General features: G+C 39.3%; 1 protein-coding gene across 1 annotated transcript in view; it reads right to left on the reverse strand.

The window, feature by feature from the left end:
• The window catches only part of TMED10 (transmembrane p24 trafficking protein 10), a 49,193-nt gene continuing 24,514 nt past the window's right edge, over positions 1 to 24,679 (reverse strand). The window contains exons 3-5 of the mRNA XM_007184481.3: positions 19,583 to 19,656; positions 3,631 to 3,757; positions 1 to 3,195 (exon numbers count right to left, since the gene is read on the reverse strand). Coding sequence (XP_007184543.1) covers positions 3,074 to 3,195; positions 3,631 to 3,757; positions 19,583 to 19,656 — 323 coding nt within the window. The 3' untranslated portion in view covers positions 1 to 3,073. The remainder of the gene's footprint in view (positions 3,196 to 3,630; positions 3,758 to 19,582; positions 19,657 to 24,679) is intronic.

The following is a 24,679-nucleotide window of genomic DNA, read 5'->3' on the forward strand; positions in this document are numbered from 1 at the left end:
TAGTTTCTGCTAGCCTTTATTTGAGAAAATTTACACAAAAATCCCCAATCCAACAATTACAAGTGAATCTGTATAAATCCATAAATCCCACATGCCTCTTTCCATTAAACAAACAGAAAAACAGCTTATGACAGGGGTTTATGACAATGGTATAACAAAGCTTACTTAAAACTATCATTTTCATCAATAATTTACAGGCTTTGTTGAGTAACAGGTTCAAAAATGGAGGAAAGCAGATAACATATTCGTTTTTAAAGCTGATTTGCTCTTGCACTAGTCTTTTATCAAAGGCAAATAATTTTACTTTTTAGATAAAATCAAATTGTGATATCAATGAACTTTAAACCAAAAGCACAAATTCCAAGTTTGTAGTCTTGGCATGAGTAAAAGGAAAGGACAGGAAAGAATTTCAGTTTCACAAAGTCACATTTGGGAACAAAACATCAGCAAAATAAAATATTTTCCTCTCCTATCTTCTTCTTTGACATTTTGTCAGAACAGAAGACTATAACCAACTGAGTAGCTTTCATTGTTTCTAAAAAGGGGAAAGGCACCAGTCAGAAGTATGAAAGAGTTTCTTGTTAGGCTAATGGTACAGAACAGTATTTCACCTTTAAACGTCTAAGGATGGATCTTAACTCACAAATTTGGTTATTCTCTTCCCTGCTTGGATGTATCCTCTGTTGTTTAGTATATGTAATACCACAGATAGACTTTCTCAACATCTGCTGCCCTTATGGTGAGATTTGGCTGCCAGGTTCTCAGAAACAGTATCTATCAATTCTTAACAGCAGATGGCAATGTTGCACAAATTAATGAAAGAACTACTTTTATGCCACACCAGAGGAATGCATACAGGGAGTCAAAAGAGGGGGAAAAAAGGCTTTTGGGTTCACAATAGCTGGAACATTTACAGAACAGCCTGAGAGTTTAACAACATAACTCACTCCCTTTTTCCCCTTTGTACTTTATCCAGGTCATGACAGCACCGTTCTCTGTTAATTCCAACATGCTGCTTCTTAACTGCAAGCTGCAGAGCCCTAAGTCCTGTAATGCTTTGTCACTGCGATGGGACAAGCCCTGTAACAGTCAGTAGGGTTAAAAAAAAAGAGATTACAGAAAGGACAAACTCCCACCCACTTTATTGGGAGAAGTGGGGAAAATATCAAGTGATGTTATTTTTCACTGTTGTTTATGAACATGGTCATTCGTGTCCACACTTTCTCTTATTTACCTTAGTATTGGCCTTTAGGCACCTCATATTCCCAAAGTGATTATTGGATTTGCTTTTATAACATACATTTTCAGGTATTTACTCGATTCATGATCCTTCCAGATGTGTTACTTTTTAATACTTCATATGTCCTAATTCTCTAGATGGAATACATAAGAACAGAAATTAAGTCAGTGACTTGCCATGTAAGAAGACTTCATAAATTTTACTTATTTTTTTCCTTTGTAGAAGTTATGTTAAAAATTTAAGCAACCACATAACTGACAAAGGACTTGTATCTAGGATATATAAGGACTCCTCAAACTCAATAGTATAAATCAACTATACTTCAATTAAAAAAAAAATCTCAGTAGTAAAAAGAACACACAATCTAATCATAAAATGGGCAAAGGAACAGATATTTCACCGAGGAAGATATACAGATGGCAAATAAACACATGAAAGGATGTTCAACACCATTTACTAATAGGAAAATGCAAATTAAAACCACAATGAATATCATTACACATGCCTCTCAGAATGACTAAAAAAATTTAAAAAAAAATAGCAAATACTGGTGAGGATGTGGAGAAACTGGATTGGTCATACATTGCTAGTGGGAACGTAAAATGACACAGTCATTCCGAAAAAAGAGCAGGACAGTTTCTTACAAAAATAAACATGTGTTTACCATATAACCCAGCAACTGCTCTATTGGGCACTTATCCCAGAGAAATGAAAATTTATGTTCACATAAAAACCTGTACATGAATGTTCACAGCAGCTTTATTAGTAATGGCCCAAAACTGAAAACAACAGCGATGTCCTTCAGTGGGTGACTGGTTAAACTGTGGTACATCCATACCATGAAGTGCTAATGAGCAATAAAGAGGAACAAACTAGTGATATATGCAACAACTTGGATGGATTTCAAGGGCACTATGCTGAGTGAAAAAAGTCAATCTCAAAAGGTTATATACTATGTGATTCCATTTATATAACATTCTTGAAATGATAAAATTAGAGAGATAGAGAACAGATTAGTGGTGCCAGAGGTTGGGGCTTGGGGTTAAGGAGGAGGTGACTGTGGCTATAAAAGGGTACCCCAAGGGATCCATGTGATGAAACGGTTCTGCATCTTGTGGTGGTGGTCACACATCCATACATGTGATAAAACTGCATGGAACTAAACACACATAAATACACAAAAAGAAAAAGTTCAAGCGGCTGAGCACAAGTATTTTAATTCTCTAAAATGAAATTTTCTTTAAGAGTAATCTACAGTTCAAAGCTCAGTTCTATGAGGTGTCACATCCATTACACTTTCAAGAGACATAAAATTATGAAAGGGTATCACCAGAAGCTATCTAAACATTTCAGCTAAGGGTCAAGAGAAAGTTAATAGTGTTGTCACACAGAAATCCAAAGAGGACAATCAGAATGAAACAAGTTCAACATGGTCATACAAATGTTGGTAAAAGAACTAGAGTGGAAGCCCAAGCTGCTGAGCAAGTGGGAGAAGGAAAGAAAACATGGTTCAAACAGATCATACGAGGAAACCCAGTACAAATGCTGGCTTTGGCATTATCTAGGTAACCCCTATTTTTTTTGTCATAGGTGACTCTTATAATAGTCTTATTGTTGCAAAACCAGTCCAAATCCTACCAAGTTAAAAAGAAGTCCCTCTTTGACTTATTGGGTGTAGGTGGTAACCCATGTCCTCCCACACCAAAAGACATCAGTTCTAGCAAGAAAGCTCCAACGTGCCTTGATGGTGCTGCTGGTAGGATGCCTTAGGCCACGCACATCCCAGCGATGTTCTGCTGGCTAAGATACAAGGTGGGAGGAGACTGGGCTTTATTACTCAATCAACTTCTTGGCCTTGAAGAAGCGACGCAGGTAGAAGACCTGCCAGGTGGCTAGACCAATGAGGCAGAACATTGAAAAGATGCTGAAGTACAGGACCCGAGTGTTTGTGGACTCTAAAAAAAAAACAAAAGCAGTGTAAATGTAATGAAGTGAGGCTCCGTAGGCTAAAACGGCCAGGGGGAAAAGGCAATTAATTAGCTTCACTCTGCCCCTAGGCCTTACAGTAGGACTTCAGATAAGTTTTTTTCTTAAATTTTTATTATTCTATACATAAATGTTAAAAATTACAAAGATTAGTACTATTAGTTTGATACACTAAAAGCTGACTGAGAATATGGTCAACTGCTTATCACAGAAAAAACTGCTATTCCCTTGAAAATCTAACAAGGCTCATTTACCTGTAGAGCAACAACACCGAAGTAAGCAATTATCCTTCCACACAACTCCCTCTGGCAAAACTGAGAAAAAGGTACACCAGAATTTAAAGTTTGGGGATCTATCTCCTTTACGGTGCACGTACTGAGAAACAAGAGCTTCCCTCCCCTCACCATTGGTATCACGCATCTCTTCCTCTCGCTTCTTCATATAGGCAAAATCATTAACAATGGATTCTGAAAGGTCTTCTAGGCGTCGTAGCTCTACCTCCAAAGGTTTGAGCTTCTCAACTTTTGCAATCTGGAAAAGAAAGGAATTATGAACACACTCCCTGAAAAAGCTGCTCCAGTCAAGAACACAACATAACAGAGGAGTCTTTTTAAAAGTTTCGCCAAACTTAAAATTTCTTCTGTCATCATTCTAACACATTTTAAAATTTGGGCTTCTTCCCTTCCCTACTGTCTATATGTTTCCATCTCAGACTTTTTTTATACTTTAATTTTGATTAAAACCTCCTTAGTAGTCCTATAATATGGTAGCCTATAAGATATATTATTTTTCCAAGATTTCTGACTTTAATAAAGCATTTTACTTTGCCTTTCCACTTTTGTCTAAGAAATAAGCAATATTATTAGCATAAGTGTGAGCACCATAGTATTAGTCAAATGTGGTTTTGAGAAGAAAACACACCAAATTCCCAATAGGGAATGCACAGGAATGAGAGAGTACATATAACCATAACATTAAGATAGTAACTCAAGATGCAAAATTAGAGAATTCTGGTTTGCTCATTTAAATCCCACAACAGCTTTAAGGTTTGTAACAGAGCTCTAGAACCCAGATGAATCCTAGCTCTCTGCTTAAAAAAAAAAAAAAAAAAAAAAATTGCACTGCGTGTTTTTTTGTTTTTGTTTTTTAACATCTTTATTGGAGTATAATTGCTTTACAATGTTGTGTTAGCTTCTGCTGTATAACAAAGTGAATCAGCTATATGTATACATATATCTCCATATCCCCACGTGTTTTTAAATTACATAGCCAGTTATCAAAATAAATCTCCAAGGACATCGCTGTGTGCTAAGGAATGAAGGGTATGAGAAATAAACTGTCTTCCTTTTTCACCCCAGACCACTGTTAAACCTCCAAGAGTATCTAGTAACTAAAGGCATATATGATCAGAGAGAGGATTTCATTATTCTATTTGTTTTTTCTTTACCAATCTTAGATTATGATTTGTATTAAAATGGGGATATAACACCAGAGTTTTCCAGATCTTAAAACTCATATACCAGTTGCTCTTAAATTTTTTTCCACAGAGAACTCTTCAAAAAATATTTCTACATCTGCTTCTTTACTCCCTATACATTCTCTATATAACTCCCTACTTTTTCTTCTCTTCTGTCCAATTCACCTTCCTTGTTCTTTTTCTCTGTTAAATGTTAACAGCAGTTAATGTGGGATGAATGGGAATAGTTTGAGGGTGTTCTTGTGTTCTCTTCACTAAACTATATTCTTCATTGAACCTGTGAAGAACAAGACAAAGTTATTTAAAATAAAAGAAAACTAAAAACTGCTGTTAAGATAGGGATATAAAAATTGAGTTTATATTTAAGGTACCTAAAATATGGTGATGGATTTGTAATGATCCACCTAAGTTTTCTTTCACTGGATGTACATTTTCTTACAATTGTAAAATGTTGAATACAGTTAATAGCTTGACTGACAGCTAGCTACAGAACAGAATAAAGCTAACTGGGTATAAGATTTACAATGGTTAGTTAATACACTGAGCTAACACTCTTAGCTGAATACCTAAACACCAGGTTTTGCCATTAACCTACAATATATATCTGTTAATTGATTTCATATAGAGGTGCAGAGCATAGAAATCCCCCCCAGGAAAAAGATACAAGACATATATGATAAGCTGAACCTTAGGCTGTTTAACATTTTCCCTCCTGGTATGTGCTTTCCCCTCCAAAGCTTCTTGAATGAGATAGTATGAAGGCAACAGCATGATACATCTTTAGAGATAAGTGCTTTAAGGCTCCTTAAATGGAAACTTATAAAAGGAACTGGAAGTGAAACTATGGCTGTACCCTCTCTCTGCCAGCTGAAAATAATATTCTTAAAAATTACTTTGAAGACTACTTCTAACTCCCCACCCTTTTTTTGGTTAAATGACAATAGTCCAAAGCCCTAAAACCCCAAAAAGGAGCTTGGAATGAAAATAAATTTGGTACTGAGAATAGCCTTTGTAGAATATAGTCCCCCAAACCTGTTCCCAATCCTTTTCCTTTCTGGTGTTTCATTTATTTTTTAGCTGTACAAGAAACATATAAATATGTCCCCTTGCTAAAGAATTTAAATTATTCAGAAGCAAAGGAAACAAAAACAAAAGGCCCATTTTCATAGCTCCTCAATCCCCACATCCACACATTCCTTCCCAGAGGTGGTTATGAACTTGGTGTACATCTTTCTAGACCTTGTCAGAAGATAACACACTATTTACGCCTTTGTATGTATATAAATGTACATAGGAAAATATAATTAAAAACATACTTATAAATGCAATCATAATGTATATGTTGTTCTATGGCTTCCTTCTTTTCATTTAATAAAATCTTTCCAAAAACTTCAGTGCTTGTAGATTCACCTCATACTTCTTAACTGCTACATAGTATTCCATATGGCATATGGGCCACTGTTTACTTAATCATTCAATTTCCTAACCCCTTTTCTAGTATAGGACCTACTCTAGACTCTATACTTCTATTCATAACATATCATCCAAGTCGATTTCATTTTCTCAATGAAATCCCTACTCAATCCTGTCCTTAATTCAGTAAATTATTTGCAGACTTCTTGAGTGGGATGAAGGTCTCTTTCCCTAAAAAACATCTCTGCCTGATAACTACCTTTATTCTTGATATTAGTTTAAAATCTAGCAAACTTAAAGAATTGCCAAAAGACTAAAACAATATTGAAAACCAACTTGCTATTTCAACCATCTAACACATCATGGATACTCAGTGGAAATAACAAAAATAATGAATATATTTCTACATTTAATCTAAACCTAGAAATCAAAACAAATGTAAAAAGGTTTTTGTTTTGTTTTTTAACATTTTAATACCCTAACAATGTTTTTTTGAGTGCTTATTATGTGCAAGGCACCAAGATAAATTATGATCTCTGCTCCTAAGAAGCTCAGTCTCGTGGAGAGGCTCACCTAAAAAGCTACAACCATAATATAAAGCACTATGTATTAACTTCTACAACAAAGGTACACATTGGAAGTGGAATGGAAAGAAAGTAGCATGAACTTAATTACAATTGGAAGAATAAAGGAAAGCTTAACAGGAAGTAGGGGAGTTGGGTCATACAAGTTGTACAGGATTTTAAGAGATGGGAGAGACAGATATGGGAAGAAAGTGCAGGCCCTGCTTAGGAGGCCATGAGTAGCCTAGTTATAAGTAGGCAGATGTACGCATGTGTGCGTGCATGCGTGCTTGGGGGTGGGTGGTGGGTAATAGCAAATATAAGGCTCAAAAGTTAGGCTGGAGCTAAATTGAGGATGAGGATGAAGAAGGTAATATAATGAATTAGACCTATTACTATATACCCAGAATGTGATCCGTATTTTATATCTTATACTCTCACTTAATCCTCATAACATAATCCTATATATGGTGAATATTATTATTCCTAAATTTCTCAGATGAGGCAATTAAGGCTCAGAGTGTTAAATAACTTGCCCAAGGTCTCAGAGCTTGGTTGAGCTAGAATTGCAATCCAAGTCTGAGTTTATATTTTATTCTGTAGGTACAAAAATTTGGTGAAGAAAACCAGATGACTAGACTAAGTTTTATCTGGATCAAAAGTGAACTGAATGAGCTATAGTAGGCCACAAAGATATGGGTAAGTTGTCCAGGTTATCAGTCAAACTTCATAGGTTTCATACTGCATTACTCTAATTTTTATAACTAATAGAATAAAATTTTAAAACAAATTATCCTAAGTATTTTAAAATAGACCCTCTTCGCTTGCCCAGGACTAAGCATTCAAAGAGTATCATCAAGGGACTTCCCTGGTGGTCCAGTGGTTAAGAATGCACCTTCCAATGCAGGGGACGCAGGTTCAATCCCTGGTCGGGGAACTAAGATCCCACACGCTGCGGGGCAACTAAGCCCGTGCACCACAACTACTGAGCCTGCGCACCACAACTAGAGAGCCCACATGCTGCAACTACCGAGCCCATGCACTCTGGAGCCTGCACACAACTAGAGAGAAGCCTGAGCGTCACAACGAAGATCCCACGTGCTGCAACTAAGACCCAATGCAGCCAAATAAATAATTAATAATAAGAAGAAGAAAAGAAGAGTATCATCAAGACTTTATATCAGTCAGTACAAAAAGCTAACAAGAAAACCTCTATCAATATCCCCACTGACTGTTGTTCTGCTATTCAAAACATCTGATTCAATGTTCAAAGCGTCTGTAAGAATATGAAATTATACATTTCACAAAGGCAGGCCATTATTCTAGTCTACTCTTCTCTTCCACGGTTGGAAGGATGATGTGTGTTTTGCCAACAGTCTGATAAAAGCAAACCCTATCTGACAATGTGTACCATAGGTTCTCCACTAGGAGGTAGCATTCCCCTTGTAGACTGCATTTAACCATTAAATAATCAAAAATATCAGAGCTACAAGAGACTTCATTTTACAAATGAGGAAACTCAAGATTCCATAAAGTTATTCAGTCCTTTGAGGGGAAGACCAAGACTAGCAGTACCACGGTCCCTTGACTCCCTACCCAGGGTCACCAAAGGATTTATTTAGCATCAAAAGTGCAAAGCGGGCTTCCCTGGTGGCGCAGTGGTTGAGAATCTGTCTGCCAATGCAGGGGACACAGGTTCGAGCCCTGGTCTGGGAAGATCCCACATGCCACGGAGCAACTAGGCCCGTGAGCCACAACTACTGAGCCTGCGCGTCTGGAGTCTGTGCTCCGCAACAAGAGAGACCGCGATAGTGAGAGGCCCGCGCACCGCGATGAAGAGTGGCCCCCGCTTGCCCCAACTAGAGAAAGCCCTTGCACAGAAACGAAGACCCAACACAGCCAAAAATAAATAAATTAATTAATTTTAAAAAACAACAACAACAACAAAACAACTGCAAAGCTCTGCTGTAAAATGTAAGCAGAAATGAATCCCTGACTTCCAAAAGCATACACACTCAGTGTATCCAAATCGTACCTATCTTTCCAGCCTTAACCATTAAGCCTCCTTTAACCACTACTGTTAACAACACTGATTCCCTCTTCCCTAATGCCCTACAACACTTAGACTGTGTCACACAATTAACACTCAATCATATATTGTCATATTCACATTGTTTTTGCTTTTTATCCTTTTCCCCCACACTAGTTTGGATCTTGAACTCAAAAGAATTAGAATGATATATACTTTGTGTAGTCCCACATGCCTGATACATGGTACACACTTGTAGCTAACCCATTAAGTCCATTCTATGCCTTCTTTAAGGAGCCAACTTTCTCATAGTAGATATGTGCTGCTGGTCCCCTGAAGCACACACTCCCTGTATGTTAAGAGCACTCTGCATTTACTTTCACTCAGCATTCATCTTCACCAGGCCCACTGCCTAGGAAAAAGTTCTCTCTACCACAATATCTATCTCTCTTCATCTGTAATGGTAGGTACTGTTTGGAAAAGCTTTCCCTGCGTATCTACGACACCTCCAAAATAACTGTAAAATTACTCTTCTTAAACCATATCCAAATCTTCCATTCCTCTAATGATGATGTGAATCTAAAGAGTTCAGAGTTCTATGTAATTGTACCAAGGAAAGGTATTAAATCTGAAAGACTGCTTCTTAAAACACACATGTGAAACCAGCCTCTAGAGAATCACTAGATTCTTTCCCTTGGTGGAACACTGAGAAACTCAAGAGAGAAGCTTCTTGAGGAGAGCCAGATTCAGACAAATGACTCTGTTATCTCCACACCCCACTCCACAGCCCCTGCAAATTTTAGAAGCATAGCAATAAAAGTGGAGACCATCCAGTCTAACACAATCAAGATAATGAAGACAGTTGTACACCCAAAGGCAAGTCTACTTATGCATGGGGGCATGTGAATCACAGGCTTCTTCAATGAAGGTCAAAAGGTCAACAATGTGCCAAAATAAGTCCAGCTAATACTGCCAACCTTAGGGCTAAATGAATGAAATTTAGAAAGATCCTATTTACTGTCATAGCCATTTGGCAGTTTCTAGAAAGGGTAGGAGAAGAGAACTAAAATCTACTGAACTGATCACCTATGTGTCAGGTGCCTCCCATGTTATTTCATTTAACTTATGTCAAGAAAGGGATTTTGGATCAAGTATATAAAACCAGAGTTCCTCCTTCATGAGGGCATTCAGAGAAACAGAACCTTTGGAAAGCCTTCAGCTGTTGCTCCAACAACTGCAACTGTGTTTTTGGTGTATTTGTTGGTAGCAAATGGAATACTAATAGAACCCCTAGGCAAAACATGACTTTAGTTGAGTTGAAAATGCTGACATCCAAGCAAGAGGGGACATACACAGCCCAAGAGTTAGAGGATATGTCAGACAGCTCCTTCTTGGTGGGATAATTGCCTTCGTTCCCACAACTGTAAGATTAGACAGTAAGTCCCTCCAAACCGCTGTTCTAGTTCACAGACCACAAACTAAAAAGAAATGGCTCAATTCACATACTGATTCTACAAAAATGCCACCCTCTGAGGGGCAAATGCCACCCTCTGATAGTGGTGAGAGGTCCTTAAAATACAACGGAGGGAATCAAAAGTGCTTTATTTCTGAGGAAATACACATTCTTTCTCTTTAAAGAATTCAAACTACAAGACTATGCTTCTTTACAAAATGGCAACCATTCTGCCTTCAAATAATGTCACCTTACATTTGTATCATGTTTACATAGCAATTCACATGCATTAACTAATCCTCCATAACAATTTAGTAGGTAGTGTGGTACTCTGTCCAGCTATTTAGACAGCGATTACTACTGAATCTTACAGGACCACATGGGATTTCAGAATTAGGAAGTCTGCAAATGTGAGGGAGAGCTGTGATGTGAAAAAAACCTTAAAAGAAATGTGCCACCTTCCTGAATCTAAATACTGATGCTGAAGGGCCGCAATCCTCTGGAGATAAAGTCTCTCCCTTGCCTCAAGGGCCTGAAATTAAATGCCTCAAAACCTCTACATATGCTCACTGCTCTCTGGTAATTAACCACTCAACAAGTGCTTCTACTATCTATGTTCTTGTCACAGGCATTAGCCCAGAGACAACTAATAGCTATTTCTGAGCAAGGTTTAAGGCAGCCTAGCCACAGACTGAGAAAAGGGCTAGTCTTTGGCCTGTGTAATAACCACTTGTCCTCCTCTGTCTCAGTCTAATCTGCTTTTTGGGGGGTGGGGGAGTGGGGAGGTAGACCACCGAAGAAAGCAGTGGGAGGAGTTTCTTGGTTAAGAAAGAGAATTTAGAGTTGTGTTGCAACCATGTGCGTAACGAAAGGCTTAGGACATGCCAGACTTCCGAAGCAGGAAGCAGGCAAAGGAAGCACTGTGGTTTCCTTTCTGCTAGGGATTCCCCTCTTGGGTAAGTAAAAGGTCAGGAAAGATAAAGGCCCTTTCCCAGTGTCAACAAAGTCCAAGGATGATGGAAATTCCAGGAGGTATGGGGATTCTAAAATGCCACATGGGGTGGGGGCGAAGTCAAGATGGCAGTGTGGGAAGACGTGGAGTCTGCGTCTCCCCACAACTAGGGCGCCTGCAGGATGCTGGTGGGGGACCTCCACGCCCAAGGTGACGGGAGGAAACCCCAAGTTAACTGGTAGGATGTGGGGGGACTGAGAGGGGAGGAGAAGTGGAGGCCAGATAGGACCAGCGCTTCTGAGGGATGGCTGAGGGTGGGAGGGTTTCCCATACCTGCAGGGACCCTTGGGGGCTCGGATCAGGGGGGGAGCATGCTATCCCCTGCCCAATTGGCCGGAGAAGTCTGCCTGGCTCTCGGGCTGGGTCCTACGCCCTCAGAGGCCCCCTTGGGGCCGCGTGGGTCCTGGGGGCATAGGAGGGAGCCCAGGGAGATCAGGAGAGGCGGGTGGGAGGGGGCCCTCTGGGATGGCCCTGCCCACTTGAGCCCGGAGACCTGCTGAGCTCCCAGGTGGGGTCCCCCACCCTCTGAGCCCCTTCTGTTCCTTGAGCCTAAGCCCCACCCCCCACCCCCCCAGGGCCTTTTCCAGCCCTAAGCATAAGTCCTAAGCATAGGTCCCACCCACCACCCAAACCCCGCCCCTGCTTAGGTCCCGCCCTCCAAAGCCAAGGCCTTTTCCACCTTTTATTTTTTTCCCTCTCCTCCTCTTTCTTACTACTGTGGTTCTGTTTTACCTTCTGGTTGTTGTTTCATCTATATTTTTATTTTTATATTCTTTCTAACATATCTGCTAGTTTCCTAGTCTAATTTTATTTTTTTGTTATTGTTCTCCCCCTCCCCCCTTTTTTTGCCGCTCCGCGTAGCTTGCAGGACCTTGGTTCATGAGCCAAGGGTCAGGCCAAAGCTCCTGTGGTGGGAACTCCAAGTCCGAACCACCAAACTAACAGAGAACCTCAGACCCCAGGGAATATTCATCGGAGTGAGGTCTCCCAGAGGTCCTCATCTCAGCACCAAGACCCAACTCTACCTAACAGTGTACAAACTCCAGTGCTGAAAGCCTCAAGCCAAACAGCCAGTAAGACAGGAACACAATCCCACTCATCAAAAAAAAAAAAAGGAAACAGCAAAAAAATATGTCACAGATGAATGATCAAGGTAGAAGCCTAAAAGATCAAATAAATGAAGAGGAAATAGGCAATCTATCTGAAAAAGAATTCAGAGTAATGATAGTAAAGATGATCCAGAATCTTGGAAATAAGATGGAAGCACAGATTGAGAAAATACAAGAAATGTTTAACAAAGACCTAGAACAACTAAAGAACAAACAGAGTTGAACAACACAATAACTGAAATGAAAAATACAGTAGAAGGAATCAATAACAGAATAACTGAGGCAGAAGAACGAATAAGTGAGCTGGAAGACATAATCGTGGAAATAACTGCCAAGGGGCAGAATAAAGAAAAAAGAATGAAAAGAACTGAAGACAATCTCAGAGACCTCTGGGACAACACTAAATGCAACAACATTCGAATTATAGGGGTCCCAGAAGAAGAAGAGAAAAAGAAAGGGTCTGAGAAAATATCTGAAGAGATTACAGTGGAAAACTTCCCTAACATGGGAAAGGAAATAGTCACCAAGTCCAGGAAGCAGACAGTCCCATCCAGGATAAACCCCAGGAGAAACAGACCAAGACACATATTAATCAAACTAACAAAAATTAAATTCAAAGAAAAAATGTTAAAAGCAGCGAGGGAAAAACAAAAAATAACATACAAAGGACACCCCATAAGGTTATCAGCTGACTTTTCAGCAGAAACTCTGCAGGCCAGAAGGGAGTGGCAGGATATACTTAAAGTGATGAAAGAGAAAAACCTACAACCAAGATTACTCTACCTAGCAAGGATCTCATTCAGATTCTACGGAGAAATCAAAAGCTTTTCAGACAAGCAAAACTAAGAGAATTCAGCATCACCAAACCAGCTTTACGACAAATGCTAAAGAAACTTCTCTAGGTGGGAAACACAGAGAAGAAAAAGACCCACAAAAACAAACCAAACAAACCCAAAACAATTAGGAAAATGGTAATAGGAACATACATATCAATAATAACCTTGAATGTAAAATGGATTAAATGCCTCAACCAAAAGACACAAACTGGCCGAATGGATACAAAAACAAGACCCATATATATGCTGTCAACAAGAGACCCACTTCAGACCAAGGGACACATACAGACTGAAAATGAAGGGGTGGAAAAAGATATTCCATGCAAATGGAAATCAAAAGAAAGCTGGAGTAGCAATACTCGTATCAGATAAAATAGACTTTAAAATAAAGGCTGTTACAAGAGATAAGGAAGGACACTACATAATGATCAAGGGATCAATCCAAGAAGAAGATATAACAATTATAAATGTTTATGCACCCAACATAGGAGCACCTCAATATATAAGGCAAATGCTAACAACCATGAAAGGGGAAACTGACAGTAACACAATAATAGCAGGGGACTTTAACACCCCACTTATACCAATGGACAGATCATCCAAACAGAAAATAAATAAGGAAACACAAGCTTTAAATGACACAACAGACCAGATAGATTTAATTGATATTTATAGAACATTCCACCCGAAAGTGGCAGAATACACTTTCTTCTCAAGTGCACACAGATTATTCTGCAGGATAGATCACATCTTGGGTCACAAATCAAGCCTTGGAAAATTTAAGAAAACTGAAATTGTATCAAGCATCTTTTCTGACCACAATGCCATGAGATTGGAAATCAATTACAGGAAAAAAACTATAAAAAACACAAATACAGGGATTTCCTGGTGGCGCAGTGGTTAAGAATCTGCCTGCCAATGCAAGGGACACAGGTTCGAGCCCTGGTCCAGGAAGATCCCACATGCCGTGGAGCAATTAAGCCCGTGTGCCACAACTACTGAGCCTGCGCTCTAGAGCCCGTGAGCCACAACTACTGAGCCCCCGTGCCACAACTACTGAAGCCTGCCTGTGCTCCGCAACAAGAGAAGCCACCACAGTGAGAAGCCCGCACACTGCAATGAAGAGTAGCCCTTGCTCGCTGCAACTAGAGAAAGCCTGCACACAGCAACAAAGACCCAATGCAGCCAAAAAAAAAAAAAAAAAAAAAACCCCACAAATACATGGAGGCTATACAGTGCACTACTAAACAACCAAGAGATCACAGAAGAAATCAAAGAAGAAATAAAAAAATACATAGAAACAAATGACAATGAAAACACGACAACCTAAAACCTATGGGATACAGCAGAAGCAGTTCTAAGAGGGAAGTTTATAGCAATTCAATCTCACCTCAAGAAACAAGAGAAATCGCATATAAACAATCTAACCCTACACCTAAAGCAACTAGAGAAAGAAGAACAAAGAAAACCCAAAGTCAGTAGAAGGAAAGAAATCATAAAGATCAGAGCAGAAATAAATAAAATAGAAACGAAGAAAACAATAGCAAAGATCAATAAAATTAAAAACTGGTTCTTTGAGAAGATAAGCAAAATGGATAAACCCTTAGCCAGACTCATCAAGAAAAAAAGGGAGAGGACACAAATGAATAAAATTAGAAATGAAAAAGGAGAAATCACAACCGACACTGCAGAAATACAAAGGATTATAAGAGACTACTACAAACAACTATATGCCAATAAAATGGACAACTACGAAGAAATGGACAAATTCTTGGAAAGGTGCAATTTTCCAAGACTGAACCAGGAAGAATTAGAAAATATAAACAGACTTATCACAAGCAATGAAATTGAAACTGTAATTTTTTTGTTGTTGTTTATTTATTTATTTTTTCTTATTAGTCATCCATTTTATACACATCAGTGTATACATGTCAATCCCAATCTCCCAATTGAAACTGTAATTAAAAATCTTCCAACAAACAAAAGTCCAGGACCAGATGGCTTCACAGGCAAATTCTATCAAACATTTAGAGAAGAGCTAACACCGATCCTTCTCAAACTCTTCCAAAAAATTGCAGAGGGAGGAACACTCCAAAACTCATTCTATGGGGCCACCATCACCCTGATACCAAAACCAGACAAAGATACTACAAAAAAAGAAAATTACAGACCAATATCACTGATGAATAGAGATGCAAAATTCCTGAACAAAATACTAGCAAACAGAATCCAACAACATATCAAATGGATCATACACTGTGATCGAGTGGGATTTATCCCAGGGATGCAAGGATTCTTCAATATACGCAAATCAATGTGATACACCACATTAACAAATTAAGGAATAAAAACCATATGATCATCTCAATAGATGCAGAAAAAGCTTTTGACAAAATTCAACACCCATTTATGATAAAAACTCTCCAGAAAATGGGCATAGAGGGAACCTACCTCAACATAATAAAGGCCTTATATGACAAATCCACAGCAAACATCATACTCAATGGTGAAAAACTGAAAGCATTTCCACTAAGATCAGGAACAAGACAAGGGTGTCCACTCTCACCACTCTTACTCAACATAGTTTTGGAAATCCTAGCCACGGCAATCATAGAAGAAAAAGAAATAAAAGGAATACAGATTGGAAAAGAAGAAGTAAAACTGTCACTATTTGCAGATGACATGATACTATACATAGAAAATCCTAAAGATGCCACCAGAAAACTACTAGAACTAATCAATGAATTTGGTAAGGTTGCAGGATACAAAATTAATGCACAGAAATCTCTTGCATTCCTATACACTAACAACAAAAAATCAGAAAGAGAAATTAAGGAAACAATCCCATTTACCATCACAACAAAAAGAATAAAATACCTAGGAATAAACCTATCTAAGGAGGTGAAAGACGTGTAGTCAGAAAACTATAAAACACTGATGAAAGAAATCAAAGATGACATAAACAGATGAAGAGATATACAATGTTCCTGGATTGGAAGACTCAGTATTGTGGAAATGACTATACTACCCAAAGCAACCTACAGATTCAATGCAATCCCCATCAAATTACCAGTGGCATTCTTCACAGAATTAGGAAAAAATTTTTACAATTCATATGGAAACACACAAGACCCCGAATAGCTAAAGCAATCTTGAGAAAGAAAAATGGAGCTGGAGGAATCAGGCTCCCCAACTTCAAACTATACTACAAAGCTACAGTATTCAAGACAGTATGAACCGGTTTGCAGGGCAGAAATAGAGACACAGATATAGAGAACAAACGTATGGACACCAAGGGGGGAAAGTGGCGGGTGTAGTGGTGGTGGTGGTGTGATGAATTGGGAGATTGGGATTGACATATATACACTAATATGTATAAAATGGATAACTAATAAGAATCTGCTGTATTAAAAAAAAAAAAAGACAGTATGGTACTGGCACGAAAACAGAAATATAGATCAATGGTACAAGATAGAAAGCCCAGAGATAAACCCACGCACATATGGCCACCTAATTTACGACAAAGGAGGCAAGAACATACAATGGAGAAAAGACAGCCTCTTCGATAACTGGTGCTGGGAAAACTGGACAGCTACATGTAAAAGAATGAATTTAGAACACTACCTAACACCATACACAAAAATAAACTCAAAATGGAATAAAGACCTAAATGTAAGACCAGACACTATAAAACTTTTAGAAGAAAACATAGGAAAAACACTCTTTGACATAAACCACAGCAAGGTCTTTTTTGACCCACCTCCTAGAGTAATGCAAATAAAAACAAAAATAAACAAATGGGACCTAATGAAACTTAAAAGCTTTTGCACAGCAAAGGAAACCATAAACAAGATGAAAAGACAACCCTCAGAATGGCAGAAAATATGTGCAAATGAAACAACAGACAAAGGATTAATCTCCAAAATATACAAACAGCTCATGGAGCTCAATATCAAAAAAACAAACAATCCAATTAAAAAATGGGTGGAAGACCTAAATAGACATTTCACCAAAGAAGACATACAGATGGCCAAGAGGCACATGAAAAGATGCTCAACATCACTAATTATTAGAGAAATGCAAATCAAAACTACAATGAGGTATCACCTCACAATGGTCAGAACGGCCAGCATCAAAAAAACCTACAAACAATAAATGCTGGAAAGGGTGTGGTAAAAAGGGAACCCTCCTGCACTGTTGGTGGGAATGTAAATTGATACAACCACTATGGCGAACAGTATGGAGGTTTTTTAAAAAACTAAAAATAGAACTACCATATGACCCAGCAATCCCACTACTGGGCATATACCCTAAGAAAACCATAATTCAAAAAAAGACATGTAACACAATGTTCGTTGCAGCACTATTTACAATAGCCAGGACATGGAAGCAACCTAAACGTGCATTGACAGATGAATGGATAAAGAAGATGTGGCACGTATATACAATGGAATATTACTCAGCCATAAAAGAAATGAAACTGAGTTATTTGTAGTGAGGTGGATGGACCTAGAGTCTGTCATACAGAGTGAAGTAAGTCAGAAAGAAAAACAAATACCGTATGCTAACGCATATATACGGAATCTAAAAAAAAATGGTACTAATGAACCTAGTGGTAGGGCAGGAATAAAGACGTAGACATAGAGAATGGACTTGAGGACACGGGGTGGAGGGGGAAGCTGGGGCGAAGTGAGAGTAGCATCGACATATATACACTACCGAATGTAAAATAGCTAGTGGGAAGCAGTTAGTTGCATAGCACAGGGAGATCATCTCGGTTTTGCAATGACCTAGAGGGGCGGGATAGGGAGGGTGGGAGGGAGGCTCAAGAGGGTGGGGACGTGGGGATGTATGTGTGCATGTGGCTGATTCACTCTGTTGTGCGACAGAGGCTAGTGCAGTATTGTCAAGCAGCTATACTCCAATAAAGATATATTAAAAAAATAATTTAAAAAAATGCCACACGATAGTGACGTCCACATCATTCTATACGTAAACACACAATAATACCATCTGTTTTAGAGAAAAACAAGCTATGTCTAATAGCCAATCTGAGGTTGAGAATATAGCAGCAGTACTCAAAAACTGAAAATCATTTTACCTATTCTTCTACCGCATGATAATACAACATTTTTCTTAGTGTTTTATACCGTACATCAGTGCTTTAACTTACATGCTCTTATTTAGATATAATTAGGATTCTTGGATTTTTCAGTTTACTCTTAAGTTCATCAAACAAAGAAGCTCTTGCTTTATTTCTTTTACTTAAACTAGCCTGGAGACAGAAACAAGCAAATCAAAGTCTCACTAGGAATTGTCTTCCATTCACAACTGCATCACTTGCTCCTGTTTATTCCCTACAAATAACTCAGTCTAGTTTTGTTCAATTGAACACACACATGAACTAGGAAAAAAGAGGAAAGACCTGGAAAGCTGCAATCATTGTAGTACTACTTCCTGTTGTAGAACCAGCCAGTCGCTTCCAATCTTCCATTTTAGGATATTTCCCTTCCAAGTTCTGACCAAAGATAGAATAACTTCTCCTGTTTCATCATTCCTAGAAAATTCTCTTAAATCACTTAAAACAACTTCCCTTTGTTTATTCAGTTTACATTCTTCAAAAGCCATTTACATTTCCTGTACCCCACCTCTTCTTCATGCCTTCAGGTACTGCTGTAAAAAGACTGATCTCAGTACAAACACTCTTATCTTTCTGTAAAGATCAATCCTCCAGTCTTAAATAGTTCTTGTGGTTTTTCAAAGGTGCTCTTCATTTGAAGAACCATTTTGTGCTGCCCCCAGAGTCTCTCACAATAATTGAGATTAAAAGGGCTTGGTCTCCCTTCCCCTAATTCTATGCACACCTCCACTTCCCTACCACCCAAATAAATGCCTATTTTTATTCTCTACAATACTTCCTGTCAGCAAAACTCCTAGTCTCTTGCAGTTTTTTCTTCCATCTTGCTCTCTCTTTGAAAAACTTGAAATTATTTTAACTAAAAGCTACTTTTGATTATTGTGTTTCTCAAAGACAGCACAACTGTTCAAGTCTAAAACAGCACTGAATCTATGCCCTAGCTGTCAGTCTGGGAATAAAAGCCATAGGAATTTTTTAAAAAATCACTTTTCTTAACCTTGAACATTATCATAAATAAATTCCAGCTTTTAAAAATTATAAATATATATCTGGTTTCAGACACCTCAAGAGCACTAATGGCATAGGCTTGAGTTTTATCACACCAACATTTCTATGGGACAGTTGGTCCAGTCATTTGGCTGACAGCACAGCCAGAATTATTGTTCAAGGCTGTTAACACAACTTTTTATATCAAGCTGGTTATCACATGACTGCTGAGAAAACCACAGCCTTCTGGGCAAAGCACAGCCTGTTGGCCTGACTAGGTCACAGAAACCTCACAGAACAGCAAGCTACTGCCTCTACTGGCTGTTACAGCAGGACGTACCTCTTCGTAATTTTTCGCCTCCACTCCATGCTTCATGTCTAGGATCACAAGTTGGTCAGGTATCCGCCCTGTTCCTGAGAAAGAAATCAAAGGATTCATTGTGCGGAATATTTAAAATTCCGGGAAATCACCCACCCACCCTCCCTCTCCCTAAGCCCTACCCTCTCAATAGAGGGAAACAGCAGCAACTCCTCCCCCTACTCAGCTGCAGAAAATTCCTGGCTCTGGCTAAAAATCACAAGCATTCCAGACAAAGCCTCTATGTGTGTGGGGTGCCAGAAAGTGACAAGAACATGCTGCTGGCAAACATCTCTGAGGGAGCAGGACACAAGATACTGCAGCTGGTACTACAGAGGAACAGAACAGGGGAAGAGAAAACACACAGGCTCACTGGATTAGGAAATAAAAGTCACAACAGCATACAACTGAGTGGCCTATAGACCAATAGGTAGTGGGCACCAACTTAGGCTGAAAAGGCACATTGCCACATCTGAAAAGGTTGACCTGTGAAATTTTGAGAGAAGGATTACTGGGTATATGCTAAGCTTGAATTTACTTAATACAAATATGAGTACTGAAAAGTACACAGGATTTGTCTACTGCTCCACTTATTTCAAACATTTTGGTCAATGTAAGGCCATTTCGATAGGTAAATAAAGTGTTATGGGACTATTCCCACAAAGCCTTTAGAAGAGCCCAAGAAGAAACTTAACAGTAAGAGTAAAATTCTCAGGGATACTTCTTACAAACAGAAAAGTCTATTTGGGATAGTAGGACCAACAGAGCAATGTTCATATTAGAAAAGATAATCTGATTCAGCTTGATCAAAAGGAATCCTATTCTTAAATCATCAAGTAGGAGAAAGGGAAAGATTCAAAAGAGGCCCAGAAAACTGCTCAGTCTCAGTCTCCTGGAATTCACCTGATTACTTGCATAATTAAAAACTGCCTGCATGAAATAAGGAGTTTTGGGAAATACTGCCAGTTAAGCATCGTGGTTCCTGAGACCATAAGCCATAGAGAATGGTACTGTACCCTGAGAAACATTGGAGATTTTCTGAAATGTCAGTTCAAAAACTACTCATTGAGAACTCACAAGGTGCTAGAACCGTGCTGGAGATTGCAATCTCTGCCTTCAAATAATTCTATGGGCATCTAAGACATAAATATGCATACCAGCTACAGTGAAAATGTAAAGCATATAAAACTTTAAGGAAAAAACAAAAATGGTTCAGGCAATCCCAGCTATGGAGCAAAGGTTAGAAGAGGGAAGAGATTAGCTGTGGACAGACTTCACTTGAGAGGTAGCACCTGACAGCAGACAAAGTATCTGGACAGAAGGGAACACATGAACAAAGACTCAGCTATTGAAAGGATTGTGGCATGTTTAAAAGACAGTAAAGAAGTTCTTTTGGATAGACTAGAAAGATCAATTTGAAAGCAATAAAATAAGACTGAATAGGTAGGATCAAGAAACTAAGCCAAGGACTTCCCTGGTGGCGCAGTGGTTAAGCATCCGCCTGCCAATGCAGGGGACACCGGTTCGAGCCCTGGTCCCGGAAGATCCCACATGCCGCGGAGCAACTAAGCCCGTGCGCCCCAACTACTGAAGCCCGCGTGCCTAGAGCCCGTGCTCCGCAACAAAGAGAAGCCACCACAATGAGAAGCCTGCACACGCAACAAAGGGCAGCCCCCGCCTGCTGCAACTAGAGAAAGCCCGCATGCAGCAATGGAAACCCAACGCAGCCAAAAATAAATAAATAAATAAATACATTTATTAAAGAAAAAGAAAAAGAAAGAAACTAAGCCAAGTCATAGATACCTTCTGAGCATTAAACCAATTAGGTTTCCAAAACAAAAGAAAGCAAAACAAAAAGTGACACCCAGAGAGGTCTCTTCTCCCAAATCCAATGTGCAATCCTGATCACAGCACTGCCCATAAGAGATTCAATGCAAATATTTGTTTCTCCTTCCTCACTTAAAAAGTTGTGAAATCCAAGCAGCTCACAGCTCCGCCTGGTCCGAATGATCAAGATATTCTCTTCCTAACAGACTCTTCCCACTATCTCTGTTTGCCACAGCACAGCTTTAGCATTATTCAAACACGAATGAAACCACAAAACCACAGACCATCTGAGTCCAGACCATACAATTTCTTGCACAGAACAGCCAGCCTATCCCCATAGCTGACATCGTGACCATAAAGGGTCTCCCTTGTAAAAAGACCCTTTGAAATTTCTCTCTGCATTTGCCTGACAAATAGACAATCTTTTAAAAGGTGCTCCAAAGACTACAAGGTATCAGGTCTTCATAACAGAATAAACAGCTGAATAAACACAAATGAAACTAGAAATTGAGTGCTGGCTATAACGTGTGTGTACACATACATTTATACATATATACACACACATTTTTGAACTAGTTCCTAGGCATTTACATGCACAGCATCAGCATATAAGAAATTCAGAACAAAAGATAATCTGTGCCTTCAAAGAGTTCAAAATTGGGAATGTAAGATATACACATGAGACACTTAAACAACACAAGGCTGTGTGTGTGAGAGATATATATATTCAAATACTTAAATAAACAATCCAATCAGTAAGTGATGCACTATTCAGAGGAAGCCACACTGACCTCCTTGCTGTTTCTGAGACATGCTCAGCATCTTAAGGTGTTTGCTTTTTCTCCAAAGCCCTCATTACCATCTGACTTTTTAAAAAATAAATAAATAAATAAATAAATAAATCTATTTATTTACAGCTGCATTGGGTCTTCGTCACTGCACGCGGGCTTTTCTCTAGTTGAGGCAAGCAAGGGCTACTCTTTGTTGTGGTGCGCAGGCTTCTCTTATTGCAGAGCATGTGCTCTAGGTGCACAGGCTTCAGAAGTTGTGGCTCACGGGCTCTAGAGCGCAGGCTCAGTAATTGTGGCACGGGGGCTTAGTTGCTCCGCGGCATGTGGGAGCTTCCTGGACCAGGGCTCGAACCTGTGTCTCCCGCATTGGCAGGTGGATTCTTAACCACTGCACCACCAGGGAAGCCCCCAGTTGACTTATATTTGTCTATTGTCTGCTTGCTCCAATGAAAATGTAAGCTCCACTGAGAACAGAGACTTCTGTTTTATTCACTGCTACATCCCCAACACCTAGAACAGTGATGGATGAATCAATCAACTGATTGAGATATCAAGCAGACTAGAACGGCTGAGGAATGCATTCTAAAAGAACTAAAGGTAGGGACTTCCCTTTGGTCCAGTGGGTAAGACTCCATGCTCCCAGTGCAGGGGGCCCGGGTTCGACCCCTGGTAGGGGAACTAGGTCCCACATGCGTGCCTCAACTAAGAGTCCGCATGCTGCAACTAAGAAGTCTGCATGCCACAACTAAACACGCCGCAACAAAGATCCCGCGTGGGGCAACTAAGACTTGGCACAGCCGAAGCAAACAAATAAATAAATATTTAAAAAGAAAAACAAAAAAACCCCAAAACTAAAGGTAAATCTATGTTCATATGGGAAGAGAGCATTCCAACAAATGAATAAATGTGACATGTTTAGAAGGCAGAGCAAACCAGAATGACTGGGGCCTGATGGGCAGAGGAAGATAAGGTTGGATGGAGCAAGAGTATAAAGACTATTAAAAGCCATGATGCCTAAAATCCCTTTTAGCTTGAAAATTTCATGATTCTGTGTTTCATTCTATAGAACAGGAATATTACTGCCACTACAAAGAAGGGAAAGCTTTTGAAAAAGGACTGACATAATGAAAGATGTGTTTTAGGAGACGTATCTGGTGGCAGTATTTGGATATATTAAAAGCAGGGATATCAGTTAGAAGGCTAATGACATAATCCATGATTTGAAAGATTAGAGTTCAGATCTGTGTGGTGGCAGATACAGGAGGTATTTTGAAAGAAGTATCAGCATAACTTGATGACAGACTGGAAAAGACAAAAGTATGTAATTTCAAATATGTGAGTCCAAGTAACTGGAAGGATGGTGTTAATACTGATGAGTGAGGGGAACTAATTTGAAAGAGCAGGTCATGAATACAGTCTTAGATGTCTGAGTTTTGAGGTAAGAGTAGCACAACTATGTGGAAATGTCTAGAATACTGTTGAGACATCCTGGAACTGGCAGGGGTGGGGCAGGGAGAAGGGTATCAGTCATGATTACAGTCTTTTAATTTTCTATTCTTAATCTATTATTCCATTTACTTCAGGCAAACTCCCTTAGCTTTTAGGCTAAATTGACCCACTTTAGATCAGGGGTCAATTTCTGGTTAACTGTTGAAAGCAGCTGGTTCTTTTGTTATTCCTGGGAATATGTTGGAGGTGTTGGCAGAGGTGCTTGCTTTTCTTCTAGGATCGTATGTTCTGAACATTCTATACATGTAAAATTGCCAGGAGTCCTTTTGCTACCATACAGAGAAAGCCTGAGAATAAAGTCAAATGGAGGCAAAAAGAGGAAGCACTAAAAACAATGTAAGGTTCCAATGATACCGTTAAAACCCCAAGATACAGCCCTGCCTGAAGTCAGTACCACACTGTAGACTTCCCAGTTCAGAGAGTCACATGGTCTTTCTCTTCTTCTTCTTTAAGCCAGTTTGAGTTATGTTTTTGTGTCCTGCAGCCCCAAAGGGTCCCAAGTAATATAACAGGTATAAATGCATACAGCTTTTAGAGTCTGGGTCCTTGAAGCTGAAGAATAGGGAGTGAAAAGGCATCTGCTTTTTCCCCAACCACTGAGCACAGAAGCCATCAGGTAATCAATCAGCCTAAAAGTTACTAAGGACTCTTGGCCTTGAGATGCACAGAAGAAGCCACAGCAAGTTATCAGGACTAGGAAATAGCAAGTGCCCTGGAGATTGAAACTGCTTCTGACGATACATTATTTGTCAGACAGACCCTACTTCTAATCCCAAAGAAAACATGTCACTAGCATATAAATGCACTATTTTCTAGCATCTATACCAAATTCAACTCTATCATTCAAGCCAAGTATATCACAGCATTCAAGAAATGCCTACTCCTGCACATGAAGAACTCTACCAATTTGCCAACTTTCACTTATATGTGTGTGCACTCCAGCAAATGTAGT

The sequence above is a fragment of the Balaenoptera acutorostrata genome, chromosome 3 (assembly GCF_949987535.1).
Source record: "Balaenoptera acutorostrata chromosome 3, mBalAcu1.1, whole genome shotgun sequence".
NCBI classification, from domain to species: Eukaryota; Metazoa; Chordata; class Mammalia; order Artiodactyla; family Balaenopteridae; genus Balaenoptera; species Balaenoptera acutorostrata.